Source organism: Molothrus ater, chromosome Z (genome assembly GCF_012460135.2).
Source record: "Molothrus ater isolate BHLD 08-10-18 breed brown headed cowbird chromosome Z, BPBGC_Mater_1.1, whole genome shotgun sequence".
NCBI classification, from domain to species: Eukaryota; Metazoa; Chordata; class Aves; order Passeriformes; family Icteridae; genus Molothrus; species Molothrus ater.
The window spans coordinates 58,485,858-58,512,897 of record NC_050511.2 but is presented as its reverse complement, the minus strand read 5'-3'; the positions used below and the strand labels follow the sequence as shown (position 1 = coordinate 58,512,897).

General features: G+C 43.5%; 2 protein-coding genes across 6 annotated transcripts in view; one reads left to right on the top strand and one right to left on the bottom strand.

The window, feature by feature from the left end:
• Positions 1–27,040, top strand: part of TMEM161B (transmembrane protein 161B) — a 210,262-nt gene that overhangs the window by 110,742 nt on the left and 72,480 nt on the right. The gene's annotated exons all lie outside the window — the stretch shown is intronic.
• Positions 12,785–15,423, bottom strand: LOC118699851 (cyclin-A1-like). Its single transcript, XM_036404042.1, is given in 2 exon segments — positions 12,785–14,752; positions 14,754–15,423. Coding segments are annotated over 2 exon segments (1,116 nt in total). The 5' UTR covers positions 14,972–15,423; the 3' UTR covers positions 12,785–13,854.

Sequence of the window (27,040 nt, the reverse complement as noted above, 5' to 3'; positions counted from 1 at the left end):
TCATTCCAAAAGCAGAGCTATTTGTTATCAAATTTAAATTAACTCTCTCAGTACAGGGTGCATAGTTTGAAGCATAGCTTTGCAGACCATACATACTGTCTGAGGGAGAAGGAGTGGTGCCTGCTCACCAGCTGTAGTGTTATTTTGCAAAGGATGGAAATAGTACCTGTGATTAGGCCTTAAAAGTAGTAGTCTGTTACCTAAAAAAGGTTGATTTCTGAGGTGTATCTTTATACTTTGTTCTCTCTTAGAAGGCATAGTGGCAGTGATCTTTTTTCTTCTGTTCTTTTCTTTCCCTTTAAAAAAAAAAAAAAGGTAATGATTTCAGCTCTAATTTGGGAGAAAAATAGCAAATCAATACTTGCTGCTGTTTTTTTTCTGCAAGTACACCCTGGCTCTCTGGCTGCCTTCACAATTTTTTTTTTTTTGCCCTGAAATGGAGCTTCAAATGTTTAAACACATAAATTAGCAACATAAGATATTTGTATTTTTCAGAACCATGGCCTGCAACAGCTGAGTATGTCCCCAGAGCTTTTACTTGCACTGGTAATCCTTAGAGGTATAACTGCATTGTGACTCCTCTCATATTGGAGAGTTACTGATAAAAGAGAAGATAGCACTAATTGTTGTAATTTTTTATTTCCTTGAGCATTCCAGTGTGCTAATTGCTTTCTAAGAACAGGAAAGATGCCAATGCCTGTAGGAGCTCATATGGCTTGTCACACACAAGACATGGGACTTGAGATGCCACCTCTTAAGTAGCAAAGCCCAACCAGTAAAAACAAACACCCAGATTCACCAACAGCCTTTCATTATAGCAATCTACTTTCACTGAGCTCATGTCTTACTGCTACTTGCTTTCAGTAAATGCTGTAACAGTTGAGTGCCAATGGTAAAATATTTGTCAAATCAAATTTCATATACTGAGAAGAAGTCTGCTTGCTAGAAACTTGGTGCCCATCCTTGGTGGAGGTGTTGGACAGTCCTGAACTCAGCAGGAAAATACCTGTGCTTGATTATAAGGTACTTTGGGCCAGATCCTTGAGATATTCTCTAGCCCTTACTGAAATCAAACACCTTTGAGCTCCAAAAATAAAGAACAGGTACAGCAGTTTATGACTTCTCCAGGCAACGGATGAATTCAGTACAGGTTTTGAACATTAGTAATGAAGTCACTGAGGAGGGAAAACAAAAAGTACTAAATTAAGCATTCCTAATTATCTGTGCTTTTACATCTTGAAACAGAAGCTTGGGGGTTTTGTCTACATCTCTTCGTCAATATAAATGCTGATTTTTTAGAATTAAAAATTTTGTAGCTGTAGACATGTGGGCTGGTTATTCAGACTGAATTTCATCTTTATGGTCTTTGTGTTGAGAGAGGATTTTGTTTCAGTAACACCTTTGACAATACCACCAAACACTGAGGTGTCACATTAAAAGAACCTCTTTTCTAATTAAGGGACAAATTGCATTTTATTTCTCAGGTATGTAATGATACTCATTTGTTGTAGCATTTAGCAGGTGACTATATCAATTTCCTTACTACATAATAGAATGATCACTTGTGTAATTTACAAATGCCCTCTGAAAAAGAAAATTAAAAGATGAACTGGCTTTAAAAGTGGTGAGAGTAAAGATTTGTAGCAGTTTTACCCTTTGATTTTTCCAATGGAAAATACGTACATTCCAATCCTGCTGATTCTGTGACTCTGCGATATGACATATGCATGCTCAGTGCAGCCCTGAATATTATTCTTAAGCTAAAAAGCATTTACTTATTTAAAGATCTATGAAGCTAACAATACTACAAAGCTAGTAAATCCTGCCAAGCAGTCTTTGAGAATCTTGTTTATTTATTGGTGGAAGTGATGGACCATGCTAGTGTATCTATGACAATACTGCATACAAGCCAGAGCAGGGCCAGGTCTTTTCTTGCTCCTGCAATATAAGATGGAAAGTAAGAAGTGAAATCTTATTAAATGGGTTTTTTTTTTAAATTTTTTATATTCATTTAGGCCTCCTCACTGAGGAGAACCATTTATTGTCTATGTACAAATCACGAACGGGATGGGACTGCTGAGGAACGTGTCTCAAGCTGTTTATTCTCTAGGATCATTCTCATTACATGTTTATGACAATGGGAAGATGCCAGCAGCTCACATCCCAAGCTGCAGACAATGACCTTAATGTTACAACTTAATTTAAAAGTTTTTTTGACTAATCACACAAAGCAAAAGCATATTGACAGTAGTTCTATCCAACCACTACAAGCACATCTACCTTTGGTTAAAACAATGCTTGCTTATTTTGAATACAATACCTGCTTGTGAGCCTTAAAACAAAATGCACAGAGCTCCATTATTAAGCTTAGAACTTCCTAGTATCTCGCTAGATATACTTTTCTGTAGCTTAGGGAGTTATTCTAGGCAAGTATTAATACACAGACCATTGTTCTATTTGTCCTTATTTTTCTAATTTGTATATAATTTTTCTGCTGACAAATCTTATGGCTACTGCTTAGCTCCAATCACAGTTCTGCTGTCTCTAAGGCCTGCCTTCTGCAACTTTCCCAAAATCCTCTAATTTTAAGGATTCCCACAGCTTTTCACAAGATAAAACAGAGTTTATGGGTCCCTATGATAGTTTTTCACACTAATATACTTGTGCTATTTCAACACTTTCATTAGTTTCCTCCATTGATTGTAAATAATGCTTCATGTTAACATATGAAGAAACATAAAACCTTGCAGTTCATCAGTGTCACTACTAAATTATTAAAAATACCTGTTTCAAATGCTGTAATTTTTTTTCATGGAATGTATTACAGGTTCTTTTATATTTTTTGTTCTCATGCCAAATGCTTTGATTAAGGATGTTATAGTTATATGATCCAGTGGAATAGTACTGTAATTGCCTATTTATATTTATAAATCCGTACATTATCTCAGTGTGTTTGTGTTAGCTGTGGTGTTGATATGTTAGACTGATATGATTGAGATGCACATTTTGTATATGTGGTGGAATTTAGACATAAAATGAAAATTCAATTCTTTATAAGCCATTTATTTTCTTTCTGTTACTCCTGATTGCATTACCATTGTCTTGAGAGAGGTTGCTCACTTTTAAAGTTTAGAACTGCACTTTGAAAAGTTAAATAAAATAATTCTATGCAAGAAAATTTATACAATAAAGAAGGAATTTCTTAGATAGCAACACGCTCCAGAATAGATTAATCTTCTTCTAACATCTAATAAATAACATGGACAAATTCTAGCATAGGTTTCCCGGTATTCATAGATTTTTAAATGACACATGATTTTGATTAGATACACCAGATATCCTTCAAGTATATTGTTTTTCCCAGGAGCACTTGAAGTTAGGCTAAAAATCGAAGTACAAGACTGTGAATGACAGAGGCATTGAGTCAGACTGGCAAAGAATCTGAATCCTTTATTCAAAGAAACAAGCTGGTTTTGTACAGTCCTTTAAGACTCAGTATTTCTTTATATGATAATTCTCATCTATCACACATCACAACGTCAGCAACACACTTTCTTAATGTTCTTATATGGGGTGATCACGCACTGTTCAGGGGCCTGTCAGCTTCCACCAAGCTCCTCTCTGCAGGGTTCTGCCACATGGCACCATGTTGCCCCCAAGGTCAGGCAGAGATAAGTTTCTTTGTGGTGCCATGGCATTCTGCAGATGCGTCCCACAGTCTGTAACTCAATTCTAGCCTATCTCTCCTCACACAAGACTAATATGTTACCTATATTCTGTTCACAGCATGAAGTTTTCTGGTTTAATATTAAGCATGTTACTTGAATCTGTCAGTTGATTCACTAAAATTAGAGATGATTTCCTGAAAAAATTAGTAAGCCTTAGCTGGAACCAGCTATTGCATTCCACTGTGGGGAACTGCAAGCAGTTCTTTTAAAAATAGATGGTCAGGAATGAAATTAGGTGAACTGAGACAAACATTGTATCTGAGAACTGTTTAGTGATAATGAGAAACAAAACATGAAAAAAAATGAGTCATCCTACTAAAAAGGGCTAGAAAATACAGAGCAGAAGAAAGAAAAATGGAAAAGGGGAGGGGGAGAGAGAGAATAAAAAGGGTCTACGCAATTTCAATTTCTTTCAAAATACTATAGAAAAATCTTTGAAAGAAGATTTGGATGTGACTGAGCTCTTATAACAAGTTGGGTCATTTTCTAATTTTGTAGAAAACGTTTTCCCCAGTTTGTGTGGTAAGCAATTTCATCTTAAGATTTATAAAGGGTCAGGTAAACCAGGATCTCACTGAAAAATTAAGGCATAACGTTGGAGTTCCTTTCCTAGAATGGCTAACAAGAATGTCCAATTGGTATCCATTTGATGAGCCTGTCAAGTTGAAATGGCTTGAGACATGTTTTCTAAGGCATTTTTCGCTTCATTGGTCAGGTGTCTTGGTGAATTCAGGTCTGTGTGTCCTAGCAGTTTAATAATGGTGCCAAATCTCTATTTGTAATTCCAAGCAAAGTCTTAAACCAATTGATGGTTTCAAGCAACTTTGGTAGGTCATGGAGCATCTCTGGATTGTTGTTTGACTGTTTTGGTTGTGGTTGTATGGTCTGGGAGTGTTGGAAAATCACAGCTCTACAGAGATGGGGCAACTGAGAGGTGTTTTGAAAGATTTTATTTCATTATCAGTCTCACAGAAGGGTGAGACATAAAAGATGTAAAACTCAGTGCCATTTTATCAGAAGCCAACCTATTCTCTTGTTACAATGTCTTATAAATGTTTTCCAGCCTATTAACTTTTGCCACATAATGCTGCTAATACTTCTAACATCAATCACCTATTATTATACCCATATGATCTTGTTAAAATGCATCGTTCACAGTTCTAATATTCTAAAATATCTGGTCTTTTTGCAAGGCCAGCTTTTGAAACTTGTTTCTAGCTAAATCTCTCTCTCAACACTATCATCTCTATTTCATGGCCTTCCTAAGTCAGCACACTTTATCTCAGAGGTTGCATACAGATGTACAAGACTGCGTGAGCTATCCATCAGGTTTTAAGAATCCTTTACTAATCCATTTCTCACATTCTCACATTGAATGGCTAACAAGAATTACAAATTTGGATCCATTCAATGAGTCTGTCAAGTTGAAATGGCTTGAGACACATTTTCTAAAGCATCTTTTACTTCATTGGTCAGGTGTGTGGGTGAATTCAGGTCTGTCTCCTTCTAGCTGATTAAATAATGGTGCCAAATCTCCATTTGTCATTCCATTTGCCTAACCCAACTGACAGTCTCAAGCAATTTTTATAGGTCATAGAGCATCTCTGGATTGTTTGATTGTATTGGTTGTGGTTGGATGGTCTGGGAGAGGATATTAAATCCCAAGTATCTCCAAGGCAATGTTTGTTGTATTTTTGCTCTGCAGTGGTGAGCCCTGTGTGTTGGACAGCTGTGATAGTAGGTTGTAGTGCAACATCTAGGGTTGAGTCAGTTTATGCTGCAATGAAGATGTCGTCCATGTAGCAGTAAATGATAGTTTGCATATGTTCTTTGCAAACAGGCATTAAAACTTTGGCTACAAACCACTGACAGATGGTTGGACAATTTTTCATGCCCTGGCGCAACACTGTCCAGTAGTTTCACTGAAGCAGATCTTGCCGATTGATACTGGGAATGAAGAATGCACACCGTGGACCATCATCAGGTTGGAGAGGTGCGGCCGTGCTAGTGATCGGAGACCCGGCAGCTCACAGCCCAGCTCGCAGTTGAGGGTGCCTGCCTGACTCGGAGTCAGGTCTGCACCTGTGGGTCGCAGCCTCACACAAGGGCGGAAGCCAAGGAGCGCGCGGATAGGAAGGAGGGGCTCAGGCAGCGGTATGGAAAACGTTGGATTTATTGTCCAACAAGGCGAGAAACCGGAACAAGGAGGAACAACAAGGGGAGCGGGGAGCTACCTGAGACCAGAGAAAACTGGAATGCAGTAACTTATAAAGGCAGGGGGTGGGTAGGGGTGTAAACCCCAAACAGCGAATAAGGATATGTAAATTAACATATCTAACCTGAGTGACAAGTTTATCTAGCGAATTAAAACAGAACAGAGGAGGGGCCCCCAGCTCCCGCCCAATCACCCGACATCCTGGAGAGAAGAATCTAGAAGAAAAGGCTGGACTGCCGGGTGATAGACAAGGGAACTGGGGTGGGGAAAACTTGGATACATTCAAAAAACCATAGTTACATAGGAGGGGCGATTTAACTGACAGAGGGAGGGAACTTTAGGGCAAACCATTTCATACAATCTGGGGAAAATTGGAACAAACCAAAAACAGGACATCACAGAGAGGGATATGAAAAAAGTCAATGACAGTCAATTTCCAATCTTTGGGAATCATTGCAGGTGACGGTAATCCAGGTTGTTAAATGCCTATGTCCTCTATTGCATCATTGATCTTCCATATGTCTTGAAAGAGATGCCACTTGTCACTGTCACGCTTTTGGATCACAAAGATGGGTGTGTTCCATGGGCATGGTGGGAGTGATGTGTCATTTTTGGACTTGTTCTTGGACTAGAGACTCGAGCACGACAAGCTTTTCCGCAGGTAGGGGCCATTGATTTATGCATATGGGTTTGTCAGTTTTCCAAGTTAACTTAGGGGTGTCATGCTGCTCAATGCCTCCAATTAAAAACCCATTGCTAGCCTCATCCCCCATTGAGATAGAATTTCCCTTCCCCGTGGAATTTTGGGGGGGTCTCACTACGAAGGGTCTGGTGGTAGCAACGCAGCCTTTGGGTACCTCAGATTTGATGAGCTGCACACTCTTCAGGCTGTCACTGTTGCCTCCAACCTCCAGTAATGTTCCTGTAGCAGGTGTTAGCATCCAATCAGGAGGCCACTGAGATTGTGAAATTACTGTCACATCTGTGCCTGTATCTATGAGTCCTGTGAGGGTGATCTTCTTGTTATTTAGTTTGACTGTTAATCTAGGCTGACTTTTACTAATTATTTTGGTTGACATCACCAGGGATGATACTTAGGGAACAGGATTGCCTGAGCAATTGTTAGTCCTTTGGGGATGAAGCAAGGTGGATCGGGACACGTAACCAATACCGCCATTTCTTGTCCAGACATTACAGACAAAACTGGAAGTAGGACAAAAAATACTTCAGTTGTTGACCTGCATTTACCTAGTATTAGGAGTTCTAAAAGCTGATCTTTGGGCCAAAGCTGACCCATAGATATAGTTTGGGCCATAACATCTGTTAACATTACTGGCTTGGTACTTGCCACATCCAGTTTGGCACCTGGGGGCATGATTGATGGGAGTCCTGAAATGGTGCACTTAAGCTCTGGGCCACTTGCCCTTCAATGATGGTAGGCATCAATAGCTGGGTAATTTGTAACATCATGTGGAGTCATCCTATGCTTCAATGGAAGTTTCCTGCTGGTGTCTGTTGTGGCTCCCCTATCTTGGGTGAGACTGGCTATTCTTGTAATGTCCTTTACACCCACAGGTCTTAGAAGCAGGTTTTGCTCCTCACTGAGGGCAGTCTTTATTTATAAAGTATCTGGTTTTCCGCACTCAAAGCACAGTCTTTGGGCTTGACATGAATGTCCTTGTAGGGTGACCTGCATGGTGGCTAAGGCTCTGCAATGCCTTGTCCAATGGCTTGTGCTTGTGAGGCAGTGAAATGTTCTGGTGTCCCAAGGTGATAGCAAGTCTCGATCATCTGGGTCAAAGATGGTTCTGGCTCAAATGGGAGAGCACACAATGCCTTTTTGCATTCCGGGGATGCATTTGACACCACCAGCTTCTTTAGAATGATGTCCCTTTCATCGGCAACCTGTTTTTGAGTCTGTCCACAAATTTCAGGTATGGTTCATCAGGCCCTTGTTTTATGTCAGCAAAGTCTAGAATTGGTGTACTACCATCAGGCACCTGAATCAGTGCTTTTCTGGCCATGTTTTAAATGTCCTCTAGCACTTGTCCACAGAGGATTTCAGCTTGGTCCTCAGCCTGGCTATATGGTCCTTCTCTTCCTAAGTGGTTGATGGTTAGTAGTGCTCTTGCTAGGTCCCTGGCACAATTATTCAATAGTTGGTTCAATTGTCTCTTCCACCCCCCCTTCCTATAGGGTGTATTCCATGGGGGACAGAATATATAGTCATAGTCATCACATATCACATGTCATGGGGTGTCAAGGCATGTGCAGAGAAGGTAGCCTGCATTAAAATGTTGTGACCCTCTCCCATAGTCTTTGGCCACACTGCATAACTCTTTCACCTCCCCATATGCAAGTGGCTTCTATCACAGTTTGCGCCCCCCCGCCTCTGTATTGCACTAGAAAGGCAGTAAACTTAGAAATCACCTCCCAGTTTCCCTCCTTTACCGCCTCCTTCCAGATCCTCTCCCACAGGTCTTCAGTGTCACTGGTTTCAGAAGGTTTGAGATCCTTTTCTGAGGAGGAGGGACAACTGGGCTGCATAGGCATTGCCATGTTTTAAGGCAGCACTTCAGAAACCAAGGTGGGCATGGATCTGGCTCCCCCGGAAGGGGTGTGGCCTGAGATGGAAGGGTCGTGGTCCACAGTGGAGCTTGAAGTGGAAGAGGTGGTGACAGGGGAAGGACCTTGGTTTTGTTGTAACGTGTTGGCTTGGGCAGAGGATGCAGCAAAATGGTGGTTGGCAGAAGAGGAAGGGAATTCAGGAGAGAGCACAGGCAGGAGAGGGTCAGAGTGGGAAAGTTTCAAAATGGAAGCACCATTGCCATCTTGGGCCCTTGCTGGAGGAGTTGGTGGTGGATATGGGGCAATAGAGTAATGCAGCAAACCAACACTTCCTCCAAGCATGCTGGCAATATCAGCTCCATATCCCATTCCAGGGTAGTCCAAAGGACAAGAAGGATAGGGGCATGAAAGAATGAGAGTTCTATAAGGCATGGGCTCCCATGCACTCAGCAGGCTTTGCTCTGGTGTACCAGTCCCAGGGTCAGAGGAGTCAGGGGTAGAGAAGAAGAAGCTTGAGGGGGTGCAAAAAGAAGAGGTAGGGTGACAAAAAGGGTGGAACACTACAGAGGGGCATTACCCAATCTGGAGGCGGAACCCCATGTGGGAGGGTTGAGGGAAGAATTAAGGACTGGCTCATACCCAGGAACCAAGGGTAGAGAACAGATGGGGTTATCAGGGGGATCGGGCTTAACCTCTAACAACCACTTTATAAACAACCTGGAATACTGGAAGTAAACAAAAAACCCCAAAATCCCTTTTGGAACTTAAATCATAAATCTTGTCCCCAACAGAATTCCAAAACCCCACAGTAAAAATAATATCCTCTGTAACAGAAGGAAGATTACAAAAGATACACCTAATAATTGCCTTAAGCTTTCTCTTAGAAAATTTTTCCCTATGCTTAACTAAAAGCCCCTTAAACTGCAAGTATATGTCCCACTCTGCCATGGACAGCTTTAGTCCCATGGCTAAAACAAAAAACCACACTTTCTCCTGTAGGCTCACTGTTGTTGTTCTACTTCTAGAGTCCCATACTGTTGTTATCAGATTTCTAAAGTCCATACCTCCTCAGCATGTTCTTATGGCTGCAGATCTTCACAGACTCCTTCTTCTGCATGTTGTTCTTTCTCAGTTCAGGGCTCCTTCAAGGCTCTCCCTGATTGGCTAACCTGCCCCCTTTTATCCCAGTTATCTTCACTAGTCACAGCTGCAGCCCAATTAAGCACATCGCAGCTGCAGCCCATCAAGGACAACCGGGACCTCCCAGGGCAAAGCCTATATACAGATATTTAAGTACAATACATTTCCTCTACTATAGCTCACCTGCACTCCTCTGCAGGGTGGATCACAATCCTTGTCCAACTCCAGTTGGCAGCACTTTTAGAAAGTCCTATGGGGCCCGCTGACCAGACTGGCTCCCCCCAGTCAGAAGTAGCTTGGTCTACCCTTGCAGCCAAGTCCAATAAAACTTGGACTCATGCTCTCAGGGTAGTAGACTTCCTGACCAGGACTTATGTCCAGTGACAGCTGTCCTGCAGGTCCATCGCTGGAGAGCCTTCCAGGACCCTTGTTCAAGGGTCTGTGTTCAGGTGCCACTTGTCATGTTTCGTGTTGTTCTGTCCACATCCGCAAGGACGGGCATAGGCAAAGCACGGGGTCAGTGCAGAAGAAAGAGTGGGTCTTAGATCGAAAATCTGAGGGTCCTTTATTCTTCTATGCTGAGATCACAGGAGCACTCCTGAATGCACCCGACCTCTAAGACCAAGACTAAGGGGTAATCCCTACTTATAAACATTACTATGGAACATTCTAGAAACATTCTAGTCAATCACAAAAAAAAAAAAAATAACCTAAATTAACATAGTAACTCCTATGATCCCTTTCAAACAAACTTGAACTCTCGCTCCCTAACTTGAAACCATGTCCCCACACTTAGAGGGTTGCTTTCCATGGCCTTGGGTTGTTCGCAGCTATGGCTGGCTCACTGGCCAGGCCAGGCTGCTGGACCTCCACAGTCCATCACTCTTTTCAGTCCTCCCTTCTGCCAACCTTGTGCTCATATAGTTTGTCTGGTCAGTGGCTGCTTTCTTCCACCTAGACTGGAGGGGAGAGGAATCCTGGATCATAGTTTGGGGCTATGCCAGGAATGTCTCACCACACAAGTTCCTGGTTGGTCTACTGTTGTTTTTACAGGACCGTATTTTTGAGAAAAATTGATTCATTCCCAGGTGACGTCTCCCCAGACCTACACTTTGCGTTCCTGGGCCAGGATATCCCCTGTAGGGGAGGAGGTGGTACCTCTCAGACCAGCAATTACTCTCTTTAAGGGGGCCAAAGCCTGTAAGTTTCCCTGCCACTGAATTCCTATCAGTTTTAGAGAGCTGAGAAGCCCTCAAATTAGAGAAGTCATTCTCTCAGGATCTACTGAGAGCAAGATAGGGGATTCTTGGAAAGGCAGAATTTTGCAATTTTACATCATTCGTAGACAGGCTGCTTTATGTCTCTGGTAATTGGTCCTTTCTATAGTGAGGGGGTCACCTCTTTCCAAGGGATCTACACCACCAGCCCAATATGCAGCCCTCTGGGTCAAATTCCATGATTCCCGGCAGCCTTCAGGGATGAGTAAAACACCTGGACTCCAGTAACCTTCTGCCTCCTTCTCCTTAAGCAGTATTTGGCCTTCTCTGCTTAAGGAAATACGAAAGACATACTCAGTTTCAGTTTTGCCAGGATGGCAGCCCAATTCCATCTTCAGTTTACCCAGTTCCAGAGCTGTGAAAGGCAGGTCTTTGGTTGTTAGGAGGGGGGACTGATCCTGATCATTCTCATATGTGTAATCCATTTTTATTAAGGGGCAAGCGCAGACTGTGGTGCCAGCTCAGCTTGGCCTGCTGCTGTGGGCTCTCTTTTGAGTTCTGAGGGAGTGACAGCTCTGGCCATGACATCATTCAGGAGAGCCACAGCAGCTCCAGGACTGGCAGCTGTGGGATCAGAGGCTACAGGACCAAAGGCTCTGGGACCAGCAGCCACCAGACCAAGGGTGCACAGACCAGCAGTGCATGGACCAGTGGCTTCCCTTGCTAAACCGTCCCCCAAAACCTGCCACAAGCTGTCATTCTGCTTTTTTTTTCTCCTCAAAATTTCTCTGCAAGTTCACAATACAGATTTGCAAGAATTGCACTAGCATAGTGATTCAATCACTGTCGTCTCCTGGCAACACTGGGCAGTCCTCTCCTGTATAGCAGCCATCAGAGGCACCCCCAATACCACACACATGGCTGCTTTCTCATTCCCAGGCTTGGATTTTGCTTTTGCCTGCAAAGCCAAGACCTGGTCTATAACACTTTGGATGCTGTGCCAGTGGTCCCTAACCCACTCTAATCCAGACACAGAGAGTCTTGCTCTAAAACCTCCTAAGAAATCCAATAAGGGAGCAGATGGCTTTCTGCCCCACTCTCCTTTTACAGCACTTACATTTATTACTACTGTTTGATGCTGTTGAGTCAGGGACGGGAAGAAAAGACTCCAGTCTTCAGAAGGTCAGTCAGAAGGCTTTAATGAAAATTAGTGTGTCTTTTATAATGTGACTCGCTAAGGGGAAACTTGGTTGGTCTCAAAGGAAAAACCTCTCACACTATTGGTGAACTATGAATAGCACACTCCGGAGAATCATATCTATAAACAACAGGTATTGAAAGAGAGATAATAATTGTTTTAATTATTTTCTCGAAGTTTCCCAGGCTTAGCCTGGGAGAAATTATCTCTGTTCTTTCTTTGACTAACTGAGAATATCCACAACTGTTTTTCGGGCAAACAACTTTCAGGGAGGGTAACACCTTATAATCTCTATGTGCTCCAAAAGTACACGAAAGGTTGTGGGGGTTTTGTGTTGTTTTTAAAAAAGTACACACTGTGAGAGAAGTGGCAAAACAGCTTCCTGAAGAGGGTCACACTATTAAAACTTCCAGGTGCCCTGAAAAGCATTCCCCAGGAGTATTCACTTCACAGCAACAAGCCAACTGGCTGCAGAGATGGGACATTTTACTTCCCAGGAAAGGCCACACGATAAAAATACCCAAAAATGCCCCAAATGCTTCCTGAGGGAGCACACTTTAAATCACAAAGGCAGCTGCACACAGAGTTACATAAAGGGGGGCAAAATGCTCCTCAGAAAGGGCTGTGTTGCCACCGCTTAGGGCATGGTGTCTCAGGTCGAGGATGGTTCAGTGACAGCGCCTCTGCCACACAGGCCAAGCACACGCATACACCAATGTGGTGCACAGTAACTATTATTTATTTATTAACTATTAACTATTTATTAACGGTTAGACAGGGTCATTTATAACAGGGGGTAACAGTCAGTTAACGGTAAAAGGGGAGGGGTTCCGCCTAAGCATAACATCGCGATATCTTGAGACCTCGCGATATCTTGAGACCTCGCGATATCTCCCCACATTTCCCCCCCCTTTTATGACCAACTAAAAACATAGAAAATTCTAAGGTTAAAACAAAACTGACAAGTAGGAAACGTGTAACTGGCAAAATGTACTTAGCTTGAACAATGTAACACAACTGCAATAAACTTGTAATCTGCAAATGTTTAACAAACAAAAAGCTAACTATCTCTAACTGTTTTTTTCTAAAAAACAACACAAACTTGTTTAAAATGTAAGGTGATCAGTCATGGGGGCTGACTGAACCATGACTTTGAATATCTCTGCAGGACCTCCTCAGTTTTTTAGTTGACCTCATAGCACCGAATTATTCTCTCAAACAGTCTGTGACCTGTTTGATCTTAAACTAGAGAGGATTTGGAGAGTTCATGTACAGATTTATGTCCCCTCCAAATCGCCCTTTGATCCTTTGACGCAGGAAAAACTGTGGGTTAATTGGCATTCTGGCAAGTAGAGCCAGAACCTGGAACCTGGCCAGAGCTTGAACTCCACTTGATGGATACCTCTCAACATTTTTGCTGAGGTGGTTTTTTTTATTTTTTTTTTCCCCCCCCCCGTCTTTCTCTGCACTGGCCTCTCCTTTAGTTCGGTCACTGAGTTCTTTCACAACCCCAGTATGGTCTGCCATCGGGCTGCTTGATGATTCGTCACAGTCTTTAGCAAGCAGGGTATACGGGCTGCAGGGGTGTCTGAGGATTCAGTCCTGCAAAAACAAACTTTACAAATTTCATTAGTTTTTGCCCTGAAGGTCCGGTTTTATCGACTTAATGGGCACCTTTTGATCTTACTATTTTTCTTAATGGCTGCATACCCTCGCCCTGGGAGTAGCAGTCTCCAACCCTATTCCCATTCCCCTAGTTAATTTTTAATTATGACCTGTGGGCCTTCCTCAAGTGCTCGGGTGGCCCAGTGTCACAATGTTAAGGTGTTCTTCTGGCCAGAAAGATCTGTTCACTGTATAGTTTGCCAAACAGTAGGCTGCTGCAGCAATTTGTGAAGGAAGGTACTCCAGAAGAGGATCAACTTGAAGGAGACTCAGCTCTGCAAGATACTTTGCAAGGTTCTCCATCCTCATACAGATTCCACGTCTCTGAATATACTGAAGGAGGAACTGGTTGACAGTTGGGGCTGTTAGGTCAAAACCCAGCACTTTGAGAAGCAAGTGTTCCATTCTTAGCAGCTGCTTCTTTGTGTAGGTATCATCTGTTATATAGACAAATTCATCCACATCTGGTGGGTAGATCTCTTCATACTTAGCAGCCAGAAGAATTGCTGCTGTTGCCACAAGCTGTAACTTCCCTCTGAGAGCAGACATGCAGGAAAGAAACTTCTCCAGGAAGTTCACTGCCAAGTACAAAGTCTCTGTCCAAAGTTTATACTCTTCCCCTACTTCCCCCAGCCAGTCTACCAGGATAGCACACATTCCTGTTGTGATATCTGGCTGCTTCTTCATGCAGTAGGACTTGGGCCTAAATCTTACTTCTGCCTCTTGGAGGTACTGATGAATGTCTTCTGCATACTCTCCAGCCAGAGTTACAACATCTTCCACTACCATAGGAGAGCCTGAACTCAGATCCAGCCGCCGATGAATACTGGATGTCATTGCACTGGTATCCAGTTCACAGTGGCTTAATTCCAGCTCTTCAGACACTTGGCAGCTGTAGTTTTCTTTATCTTCTGAATCATCTATGTAGATAGCAAAACTTTGCTTTGATGCAGCACTGATGATGCAGTTGGGCACTTCATCTTTTCTACATGAAGTGATAGTGTTTTCAAAGCCAGAAAAGCTTGTTAACAGCAGCACCCTGGCCGCTGGGCCGCTGCTGCTGCTGCCTGTTCTCCGTCAGCACCCCCAGCACGGCCCAGCCGCCACTGCTGCGGAGGGCGGGGGGGCAGGACTCCCGCCGCCCTGCACGGCCCTTCTCCCCGGTGCGATGCATCGCCCCAATGTCGGTACCGCGCTGCCCGGCTCCGCTTGCCACCAGCCCACGGAACGGTCTGGCCATCCTGCGCCGCCCAGGCTGCCCACCGGCCCTGCATAGGCGCAGCCGCTGGAGGCAGCGGCTGTTGGGCGCGGCCAGTTGGGAGCCCGGTGGCTCAAGCCCTGGCGCGCCGCCTCAACAGCCCTGCCGGCTGCGGGTCGCCATGGTGACCCCCTCCGCCGCTCTGGGGCTCGTCACCCTGTGGCGCATGAGGCCGAGGCCCCGCCCAGGCTCCCTCAGACTCCGAGTCAATGGCAGCCCCCCTGCCTCCCAGCTAACGGCGGGGCTCCGCGCGTCTGAACCAACGGCCGCGCTCTGCGCCTCCGAACTAACGGCCGTACCCCGCGCCTCTGAACCAACGGCCGCGCTCTGCGCCTCTGAGTTAACGACGGCCACGCTCTGCGCCTCTGAGTTAACGGCTGCGTTCCGCGCCTCCTCAAGCAGTCCGTCCCAAAATGACCGCTTTTTCCCCGTAGATGGGGTGCCTGGGCTTGGGAGCTGCGAAGAGCGCTCCCACGGCTGCGAATCCCCACACTCAGCGGACCCACGATCATCCGCACCCTGCCGGGGCTCCTCCCACAAGCAGTCCTGGGTGGCCTTCCACTTTCCCCGCTCCCGCTGGACCGGCTGAGCCTTTTTCAGAGCCCGCATGACCTTGCCCCATGATTTTAGACTCCGCCCCAAGCCTGAGGACATAGCTCCTCCGCTAGGGCCCCAGTACAATTATCCCATACTTCCGGGCAGAAGATATCCTCCGGATGCCTGATTGCCCCAATGCGCAGGAGCTTCAACACTGCGAGGAAAAAAATCTCCCGGCTCACAATCTATGCCCCTTTCTCTGTGAATTTTAAAAACGACCTTAGCAAGGGGCTCCATCCTCTCCATTGCTGGCTATCAACACGAGCCTTCCTCCTTCACCAGGTCCTCTTTCGCCGAATCGCGACACAAGACCTCCTCTTCCTCCAGCTGCGACGCAAGCCTTCCTCTTTCGCCAATTTTCCAGCACGAGACTTCCTCCTTCATCGGTCCTAGGCGCGAACCTTCCTCCTTCGCCAGCTCCTGGAATGAGCCTTCCTCCTTTGCTGAATCTCAGTGTGAGACCGTCCCCTCTTGCCAGTCCTCTGGGAACGTCCTCCCCACCGGAGACAGTCCTGCTGCTCCAGCCGCCGTTTGCTCGCCCAGGCGATTCCTGCTTCCCAGATCGATCCCGGGTTTCGGCACCACTTGTTGCCACCGCTTAGGGTGTGGCGTCCCGGGTCAAGGACAGTTCAGTGGCAGCGCCTCTGCCACACGGGCCAAGCACACGCATACACCAATGTGGTGGACAGTAACTGGCCTTTATTAACAGTTAGACAGGGTAATTTATAACAGGGGGTAACGGTCAGTTAACGGTAAAAGGGGAGGGGTTCCGCCTAAGTGTAACATCACGATATCTTGAGACCTCGCGATATCTTGAGACCTCGTGATATCTCCCCACAGGGCTGCACCATAGAAGTCCCAAATTGCCCCAAGGAAAAATAGTTTCTGAGAGGACAGACGTTAAAATATCACAGCAGTTACAGATAACAGGACAAAATTCTTCTTATAAAGGGTCACACTGTAATGAGTTCCAAATTGCCAGAGAGAAAAAACAATTTCTGAAAGGATATATGTTAGTCAGTTAGATCAGCAGGCACAAGGTTTCAGGGAGCGTCACACCTTTTTTTTTTCTTTAATACCCAAATGAAATCTCTCCCCAAGATACATACAAAATGATTAGAACAGATACAAGGCTTTTGTTCAAGACCACCCCACTGCTGCCACGAATTTAAATGCCTCATCCACTGTGGGGAACTGTGAAGAGTTCTTTTAAAAATAGATGTTCATGAATGAAACCAAGTCAACTGAGACAAACATTGTATCTGAGTACCATTTGTTGATATTGAAAAATAAAACACAAAAAAATGGAGTTACCCTACTAAAGAGGACTAGAAAAGACAGAGCAGGAGGAAGAAAAAATGGAAAAGGAAAAAGGGGGAGAGAGAGAAAGGGAGGGGAGATAGAGGGAAAAAGTGGGTGTTACCACTAACAGGGCTGGGGAGTGCTGTCAATGTCCACAAGGTGGGAGGTTGCACTGCACTCTGCCTGCTGCTCAGCCTGTGCAGCTCTCAGAGATGCACAGCTCCACAGGCACAGCTGCTGTGGCGACGAGCAGCTGGGCGCATGGTGAGTGCATGCATGGGCAGGAGGTCCAGAACCCTGGACAGGGTCACAGTGGGGATAGTGGCGATGGGCTGGATTGGAGGCAGCTGGGGTTGGATGCTGATGGCTTGGGTAGGGATGTAGGGGTGAAACAACAGAGTGGCGGTCAGGGACACAGGGAGGCAGGACAGGTGTGAGGGCAAGCAAGAGCCAGCAAGAGCAGGAGAGCCAAAAGGCAGGCTAGGACCAGGTCTAAAAGGACAAAAAACAGGCTAGGGCCAGGTCAAAGGAGCAAGTGAGCCTCCACAGGCTGGAGCCAAAGCAAAAACACAAGACCCGAGAGGCCCCAAGACTCAAAAAGCCCAAAAGATGAGACACAAAAAAGCCCCAGTCACCAAGCCAAAAAGCAAAATGCACAAGGTGCAAAAACCCCCAGAGCTTGTCGTGCAGTTGCTTTTATGCTCCCTGGCCCCTCCCAAAGTCTGCCTCCTGACAGGAGACTATTGGTCCAGTCCAACCTTCAGTGGCAGTCCATTGGTGGAGACCTATCATCATCTAATTGGAGAAGCCTCTCTGGGGAGTAAGTACTCTCCTGTTGACTGTTTGCCCCATGTGAATTGTTGCCAGGTAAAATCTCCTCAGAGACAAGGCTTCCTCCTATATTCTATTTTCCTGTTGCAGGTGGCACATGTGCATCCCTGACAACCAGTGTTGAGACAACTCAAAACTAAATTGGCTCCTCATGCCAGCTCATCATTCTATGTGAAAAAGATGATGATCAGGGTGTGATAACTCTGGAAGTTATACAGAAAACACTGACTGAACTGCATAGAATATCTGACTTTCAGAAAAACAGCAAAAATAGGGATTTTTAAAGATTTATAAAGACAATGTGTTTTTTTCTTATTTTCTATCCTACACTGGACAGACCCATGATCAATCATGTCTTGAAGAAACAAAGCAGCAGTTGCTTTAGTAAATAGCTGCTTCTGAAAGTACCTGCTCCTCAGCTAGAAAACAGGTTTTTATCTTCTGTTGAGTGGTTTTTGAACATCATACTTTAGGGTGACAGGAGATTGCTTACACCTGCTATTCAGGTGTGTACCTACATGTTGCTGATGTTGGAGACAGGCACACAACAGTACACACCGAGGTTCATGTGACAACAGCCAACTTTTACTGAGTGCTCTTCTCCTTATATAGTTTTGAAGGTCCACACAGTTCTGATTGGCTGAATTAGTTGCCATCCAGCTAACTGGCCAATAGCTGCCTGTGTCCCCAACAGCCTAGACCTGCTCCCCAGTTGTCCAGACTGGTCGAGTTATATAATTAAGGTAATTATATAATTAGTTATATAATTAGTTATATTTCACTTATAAAATTAGGATTATTTATAACTGTGAGGCCTTAAGGCCAGCTGTTATCCACCACAGTTCCCCCATTTTGTTTTTAAATACAAAGTCTGTCATCCTCTGCAGGGCCCTTGCATTCAGGATTACAAATACAGCACAGTGTACAAAACAATCATGATGACACAAACAAAAGCCTAGGTTGAATGAGGATTTCCACCCAACTCAACAAGCCTAGCCCCTATCAAGTAGTGATATATCCCATGTATCATTGGAGATGTAACATTCATATCCAGGAGCTGTCAAATGGGATTACCAGTAATATAAATTCTCAAAATGGCATGGTGAAGGCTCACTACTTAGAAGTTACAATTTTACAACTTTCTGTAGAACCGTTAGAAAGCCAACTAACAGGAGAAACAATCTGTCTTAGTTTGGGTTTGCAATTCATGTCCTTAAATAGGTAAAATCCTTAAGTCCTTGTATCTTTAACTAGATAAAATTTTGATATCCTTAAATAGATTAAAAAATCCTTAAATAGATTGTCCCAGATCTCCATGTAGCAGGTCTACAAATTGTTTAAATCACTGCTCCATGACATCTGCTGGAGGGCCATCAGGAAGGTGCTGCTTCTGGTCCCAAGCAGGATGTAGAGCAGGGTGTACACACCTGGCAGAAACTCATTGTGTTCCAGTGTCTGTGGAAACACAAGTGTAGCCACGTCCCCACATAAGCAGATCCCATGGACCTTCCTATTTCCTAGTGATATCTTGCACCATTACTTTGGATTTAGGTGATTGGGCATCACTAGATGACTGCAATGATAAAAAGTGATTAAAAATTACTGGATTCTGGGAATTTTCTAATACTGTTAAATGGTTCCAAGTATATATAGCTTTAGCCACTCTACTCTGTGGGGTCTCACCACTCATTCCCCCTTTCTGTTTATCAAGTATACATTTTAAAGTGCCACGTGCACATTCCACAGTGGCCTATCCTGTTGCTGAGTGGGGAATACTGGTGTGGTGTAACACACCCTAGAGTTGTAGAAATTGTCTCACATTCTGTGAAATGTAAGCAAGGGCCATTGTGTGTTTTGATGGTATGGGGGATACCTAAAGCAGCAAAGACTGATTGCCAATGTGTGATGGTATCCCAACTCCTTTCCTCTGTATGTACTGAAGCCCATATGGCTGATGAGAAGGTGTCAATTGACACATGCACATATTTTAGATGTCCAGATTCAGGGATGTGTGTGACATCTGCTTGCCAGATTTGTAAGGCTCTCAGACCATGAGGGTTAATTCCCATCTGCAGTGGTGCAGTGTGGCCTTGGCAGTCAGTACAGGTGTTAACCATATTACGAGCCTCTGTGTTTGACAGCAGGAATTGTTGCTGCAGGGCTCAAACGTCTTGATGGAAGAAGGCATGTGATGCTTTTGCTTGTGCAAGGCTGTGGTGCTGTCCAAGCAGGGCTAGCTAGGCAACCTGCTCAGCATTGACCCTCTGCAATAAAACCTGGTAAATTTGTTTGACTTCTAATGCCTGGATGGTATGCCATGTAGTTTTTAGTAGGTCAAATACTTGTGCATTGTCAATTTATTTTAACAGGGCTCAGTCTGATCTCTATGTGATATCAGCAATGTAGGCAGAGTGAGTGACAATATTTAAAGGAATATGGGGAAAATGTTGAAAAGCCATAACTACAGCATTTTACCAGTTGAGGTGATCCACTCTCACAACCTTCCAATATTTGCAATTCATTTTACTCTCTCCATGTTACAATGGCTTTTCCCATTTTCCCAGAACCATCAGTAAATACTGTAACACCTTTCAGGGATGTGCAACTGTTCAGTGGTTTTAGGGATAATTCAGTGGTCCCACTCAATTGCAGTAAGTTATGGCTTGGTAGATGGTAACTAATCTGTCCCAAGAAATTTTGCAAGGCACTTTGCAAGGCTGTGCTGCTGGCAAAGCACCATTCAAATTGTTCTTGTGGCACAGGTATAATAATTTTGGAAGAATCTCTTGCACTTAATTGTAAGCATCTCTGATGGCATTTGATGATTAATTGTGCAATTAACTCAAAGATGGCAGGTGCCGTCTTTTTAGATTTGTGAGGTAGGAGCAGCCACTCTAAAACATGTAAAGGCTCAGACCACTGAATATCCCACTGTCCAACAATCCTGGTAGGATGAAAATTGACTGTTCAGGATACAAAGTGAATGGGGTCAACTAATGAGGTGATTAAAAGACGGTTTATTGCAAAATCAGACTCATGGAAGGGTGAGACCTCAAGGTTGTTACATCCACACACACCATCACATCAGAAGCCATTCTAATTCTAGTTACAATGTCTTCTATAAATTTCTTATCCCATCAGCTACTTCCACAAAGCTCACTAGCACCTCCATAAACCAGTCATCAATTGCTATGTATTATATGATTTTTCCGCAATGCAGCTCTTTTTATCCACTCATATAACTCTACAGAAACTTACTGCTGCATCTTCTACTTTTTACTAACTCTTTAACAAGTTCTATTGCTAGACTTTAAAATTTTCTACTATCTTGCTTAACATATTTATTCTCTTACATGAGGCATATTTCTACTTGCTTAAAACATATTTCTGCTTAAACTACAAATCTTTATTCTTACTTCATGTCTGTTTCACTTTTCTATTCTAAAGCTTCAAGCCTTCTCCAAGGTCCTAGGTCAAACACTGTATCCACCACCATCTCTGAGCTTGTATGTTTGAGACCTTGGGAGGTTTCTGTGCTTGTATTTCCCACAATTGACTATCAAAATAAATACAGTAATGCACAGCTCTGGGCATATCTGGTGGACTTGTCTGTTTGTGATAGCCTGCTCTACTATTTCAAGAGCAACTTTTGCCTCTGTGGCTAATTTTCTGGGAGAATTTAGATCAGGATCACCTCTTAGGATATTAAATGAGGGTGCTAATTGTGAGATGCTCAATCCTATATAGGGTCTGAGCCAATTTATGGTACCCAAAAGGTTTTTGCACATTGTTTAAAGTTTGAATTTTTGTTAAGACTTGTTGAATTGTTTGTGGCTGTATGGTCTGATCCATTATTTTGAGTCCAGGGTGGTTGCTGCTGCACTTTTCCCCATGCTACTCGCAGCCCAAATGTTCTTAATGCTTGCATCAGGCTTGGCTGAATCTGTGAAAGCTCTTTTTGGTTGGGGTTGCTATCAAGATGTCATCCATGTAATGGTAACAGTATGCCCCTGGAAATTGTTCTCTTACTGATGATAATGCTTGAGCAATGTACCATTGACTAATTGGTGGGGCTCAGTGGCATACGTGGCTCCACTGTTTGATGCAGCTTCGCCGCAGCTAGGTGCAACATCACAGCAGCTTGGCTCAGCTGGTGGCAGTGTGTCCCAGCACAGGCCAGCGGTGCAGCTTCACGTGGCTGCAGGACATTCCTTGGGCGATGTGTGCTGGCACGGGGCAGAGGCAGGGCTTCATAAGGCTGTCTCACCCATCCTCCTCTCCTGCACACCCAGTGCACTGTCCACACCTCCTGCTGCCCCACCCAGTGCCCTGTCCTCACCACTTGCTTCGGCAGGCGGTACCTGTGGCATCGCCTCCCCCATCCTCATGTCACATGGTCTTTACTACCTAATAATTCCAGAATGTGCCTCCTGGTCTTTATTACATTAATGGAAGTCTCATCGTCTATGGAGGCTGCTTCAATTATAAATCTGCCAGCCCACCCCCATGTTCTTAAGTCCAGGGAGGCTCCTTCAGTCGCATTAAATCCAGGGTTCTTGGACCACATTAGCAAAGCTAGGAAAGCCTGTTCATCATATTTTTCCCTCGTTTCTTTAAAGAGTCCATACATTGACACCAGGATGTTCCTGTACCGAAGCCCATGATTCCATATTTCCTGGCAGCGTCTTCTATTCACAAAGGGTCTGGACCAATGCAGCTTTCTCCACTGCCTTCTGCAACTCTCTTCACTGCTCGCATCTATACCCACTGCTCTGCCAGGGCTACCACGGTGGCTCTCCCCACTGCTCTCTGTGGCCCTATAGGCTGCAGGCAGCAATCCCCACTGCCCTCTGTCTCCCCACATTTCCCACAGCAGATTGTTGTGTCACATCAGCAGTCACCACTTGTCTCTGATGTTGGAGACAGGTACATGACAGAGCACACCGAGGTTCATGCAACAACAGCCAACTTTTATTGAGTGCTCTTCTCCTTATATAGTTTTGAAGGTCCACACAGTTAGTCCTGATTGGCTGAATTAGTTGCCATCCAGCTAACTGGCCAATAGCTGCCTGTGTCCCCAACAGCCTAGACCTGCTCCCCAGCTGTCCAGACTGGTCAAGTTATATAATTAAGGTAGTTACATAATTAGTTATATAATTAGTTATATTTCACGTATAAAATTAGGATTATTTATAACTGTGAGGCCTTAAGGCCAGCTGTTATCCACCACATCTATACAAATTAAGCTGTTAATTTTGTCAGGGGCTTATTGCTCTTGGGATTTGTATTTACTCAGTCTGCGAGGTCAGAAAGAGCCTTGTGATAATGGCATCCATCTAGAGTGACAATGCTTTGCATTTTCAGCTCGAAAAGAAGTGGAGGAGTGGACAACTTCTATTTTCAGGCTAACTTAATGTGACATCTTTGTTGTTAGAAATATTTTTCAGGATTCTATCTTTCATATGGGTGCCAAATTTCCATCCATCTAGTATACAGATTCCTCTTTGCCAGATCTTCTCTTTTTTCAGATGACACTTTGCAAACTACTATTTTTCTGCCACCTTCAAATAATTCTGAGATGCTACTGTACAGAAATGTCAGAGAAAACTCCTTAGAAATGTATAAATTGAGACCTAGTGAAAGCAGAGACCTCTTTTGTTCCCATAACACAAAGAGTGAGCAATGGGGTTAGTCCCCTTTGGACAGTGTTGATCATTCTGATATTAGCATATATTTATACAACAGCACAAATTTCACACACAAGTAATTTCACTGATTGTTCATTTCTGATGATCCAACCTGACTTGGTTTAAGGCTAACCTGACAATCCTGTCAGGATTTTTCCCTCCTTTATGCTCGTTGACAAGAATTTAACCAGGTGGAAGAGACTCAGACATTTTTTGCAATTTTTACCATTTTTGAGAGAAGTTTGCCTTTTAGAGGGAAGAACACCTTACCTATTGCCATTTAGAGGCAGGTTAAGAATATTACAGCCTGTGAGGGATGTAGATGAAGACAATAACAATTTGTCTCACTTGACACTTTAGTAAGATGCCCTACTGAAATTGGTTCAGACTGTGTAAAAGGCAGATTAATCTTCTGAGCTCATATATCATTTTGGATTTCCTGGCTCTGCATGCAGAGATGATTTAAAACATTCAGGAATGGCCAGAAATAACTATTTCTTCTGGCCATGGAGATCATCAACCCTTGGAGAATTAGCTTCTAGATATGTTTTCATCTAATCTGAGAAAATTTGTGGTTTGGGTGCAGTGAGTTTGAGATTCTAGGTAAAAAAAGATGATAGGATTACTTTTCAAGTTGTGGATAAGACATCTGAAACAGAAAATTTGTTAACTAAAGAAGCAGCAGGTTTCCAAGAAATGGCTATATTGACATCTGCTTTCCTGGTTTTGTTTTCCCTTTAAGAGACATGGTTATCTTTTTGGTTTTTGGCATATTGTGCAGTTCTAATGCGCGGAACATCTGGAAATGTTCAAGGGGAGGTTTGAGGGTGCTTTGAGCAACACGGTCTTGAGGATGGTTGTCCCTGCCCATGGCAATGGGGGTGGAACCAAATGATGTTTCAAGTTTGTTTCAACCCAAACTATTCTGCGACTCCATGATTAGCATTTTGGAGGTTTGTTTCCTACAGCTGAGCTGGGATATTTGAAGATCTGTTATGTCATGAATAAATTGCCCAGAATTCTTTTGTGCATGCTATTGATTTTTTTCTAAAAAATACCTAATTGTTTAGCAACTTCTGCAAGATTTGATCATTCTTTCAGCTATATTTATGCATCTGAAATCAGATATCTCTGGTGTGCTTGCACAATGACAGTAAATGATAGTTTGTAAATATATTTTTTCAAGAATAGATTGAAATGCAGGAAACCCACCAGCAGAAAGCAGGCAGTAAATTAGAAGAGAGTGAAAAAGTCACTAACTAAAATTTAAAAGTGATACTTCAAAGCTAATTTTTGAAAATGAAATGTATTTTAAGAATAAATTAAGATGAAATCTTTATTTTCAACTTATTTCCATTCATACAGACACAAAAAGATATAGCAGTTTTAGGAATTCTATAAAAATATAGGAATAGGGAAAAGTTACATAAAATACTGTAAATTTTCTTTGTATTGTCTAAAAGTGAGATAGCTAGTGTGAGTGACAAAAAACCAAGTGGATAACAAACCTTCCTTTTTGATTTGTGATGTGTTGCAATGTGTTTTGACTAGTTCAGAAAATGATATGGAAATTATGGAAAACATGTAGGTATGGCCTACAGTTCTCATCAAATATTTTTAACTGCTTGTTTCCTCACAGGATGCCAGCCACTAACGTGTTTCATAGATAAAAATGATAGATTCATAGAGTAGGTTGAGTTTGAAGAAACCCTTCAGGATCATCAAGTTCAATTCCTAGGCCTGCACAGAACACTGAAAGAATCACACCATGGGCCTGAGAGGATTGTCAGAACACTTCTTGAATGTCATAGGCTTGCTGATGTGACTACTTTCCTGAGGATCCTGTTCCAGTGCCCAACCACCCACTAGGTGAAAAACCTTTTAGTAATATCCAACTGAAACCTTCCTGACTCAGCTTCATGCCATTTTGTTGAGTCCTGTCACTGGTCAAGAGATTGCAGAGATCAGGACCTGCCCTTCCGTTTCCTCCCATGAAGTTGTTGAAGACCCCAAGGAGGTTCCCCCTTGTTCTGAAAAGCTCCTCATTCGGCTTGCCTTCTAGACCCTTCATCATGTCCCACCTTTGGATACTCTCTAATAGCTTAATGTCTTTCTTATACTGCAGTGTCCAAAACTGTTCCCAGCATTGGAGGCCATCCAGTGCAGAGCAGGAGAGCAATGCCCTCCCTTGCCTGGCTGACAGTGCTGGGCCTGATTGCACCCCAATACATGGTTGACCCTCCTAGCTGCCAGGGCACTGCTGACTCATATTTATCTTGCCATCAACCAGGACTGCCAGATCCCTATCCACAATGCTGTTTTCCCGCCTCTCATTCCCTGGAATATACACACAACCAGGGTTGCCCCATCCTAGGTGCAGAATTCAGCGCTTTCCCATGTTAATATTCATGGTACTCCAGCTCAGGCACTGAGACCCTCCTGGTTTATCAACTATGTTGAAGAATAAATTAAACACCTCTGCCTTGTCTCTGTGTGTGAGGTGACCATCCTCATCCTGAAGTGGATCAATATTATTTTTGCATTGCCTTCTGTAATTGACACAATTGAAAAAAAACCTCTGTTTATTGTCCCCCACAGTATTGGCTAAGTTCCACTCCAATTTGGCCATATGAATCTTCTCTGTACAGTGGCATCAGTATTTTTGTATTCTTCTTAAATCACCTTGTTACTGAACAGCTTATATTTCTGTAAGAAGAAGTCTACACAGCAGTGAGGGGAGATGTTGGAAAACCCTTTAAACTTTAGCACAATAGTGTATGATCCCTATATTCATTGTTAGTTCTGTACCATACAGTACTTGGTAAAAATGCCAGAGATTAATGTGGCTTTATGTTAGCTCCCTGCATCTGTGACTATTAAGTCTTGTTGTAGGCTAATTTTTCTCTGTGTAATTCTATCAGTTTCATATATACTGGCTGACATCTTAGTTTTGAGAACAGAAATGTGTCATCAAAGAATGGTAAGGGAAGTACATTATGACTTGACAACATATTTGAAATATTTTCAAGGAGAAAAGATTCATCAGAATATCTGGAACCAAACCCAAACAAGTCCATAGAAAAAAATCAACATATATGCATATGGATATTCTGGAATTTCGATAAATGTGTATTAGTTTCAGGAATATAGCCTGGTCTTTTAGGTTACTGAGCATCCATGATATCAGGAGAATTCCACATGCCTCTAGCACTGCTAATAAAGAAGTATCAACTTTCTATCAGAGAGTTTATTGCATAGTTTTCAGTGACATCCTGACCTTGCTTCCACTGGGTATAGACATTCTGGTTTTGCCAATCTGCAAAAGAAGATTCCTGTTCAGTCAAATCAGTCTTCTACCTCATCTGCTTGACATCTGATATTTTGGAATTTCCTGCTGCTCTGCCCTTAAGAGGCAATGTTTAAAAAGAGAGCAGCACTGCAAAAATATTTTCCCAGGGTACTTTACTCACTAGTTCCTGAGCAGCCTCAAGTCTGCTTCCCTCATGTCCAGGGTTAAAGTTTAGCTGGCACTTTTCTTCCTCTCAAGAGATTTTAAACTTGACCACTTCATGGGTGCTGTGGCCAATCTCCACTTAGCTCACAAGATCCTTTGACAGGAAGAAGATCAAGGACG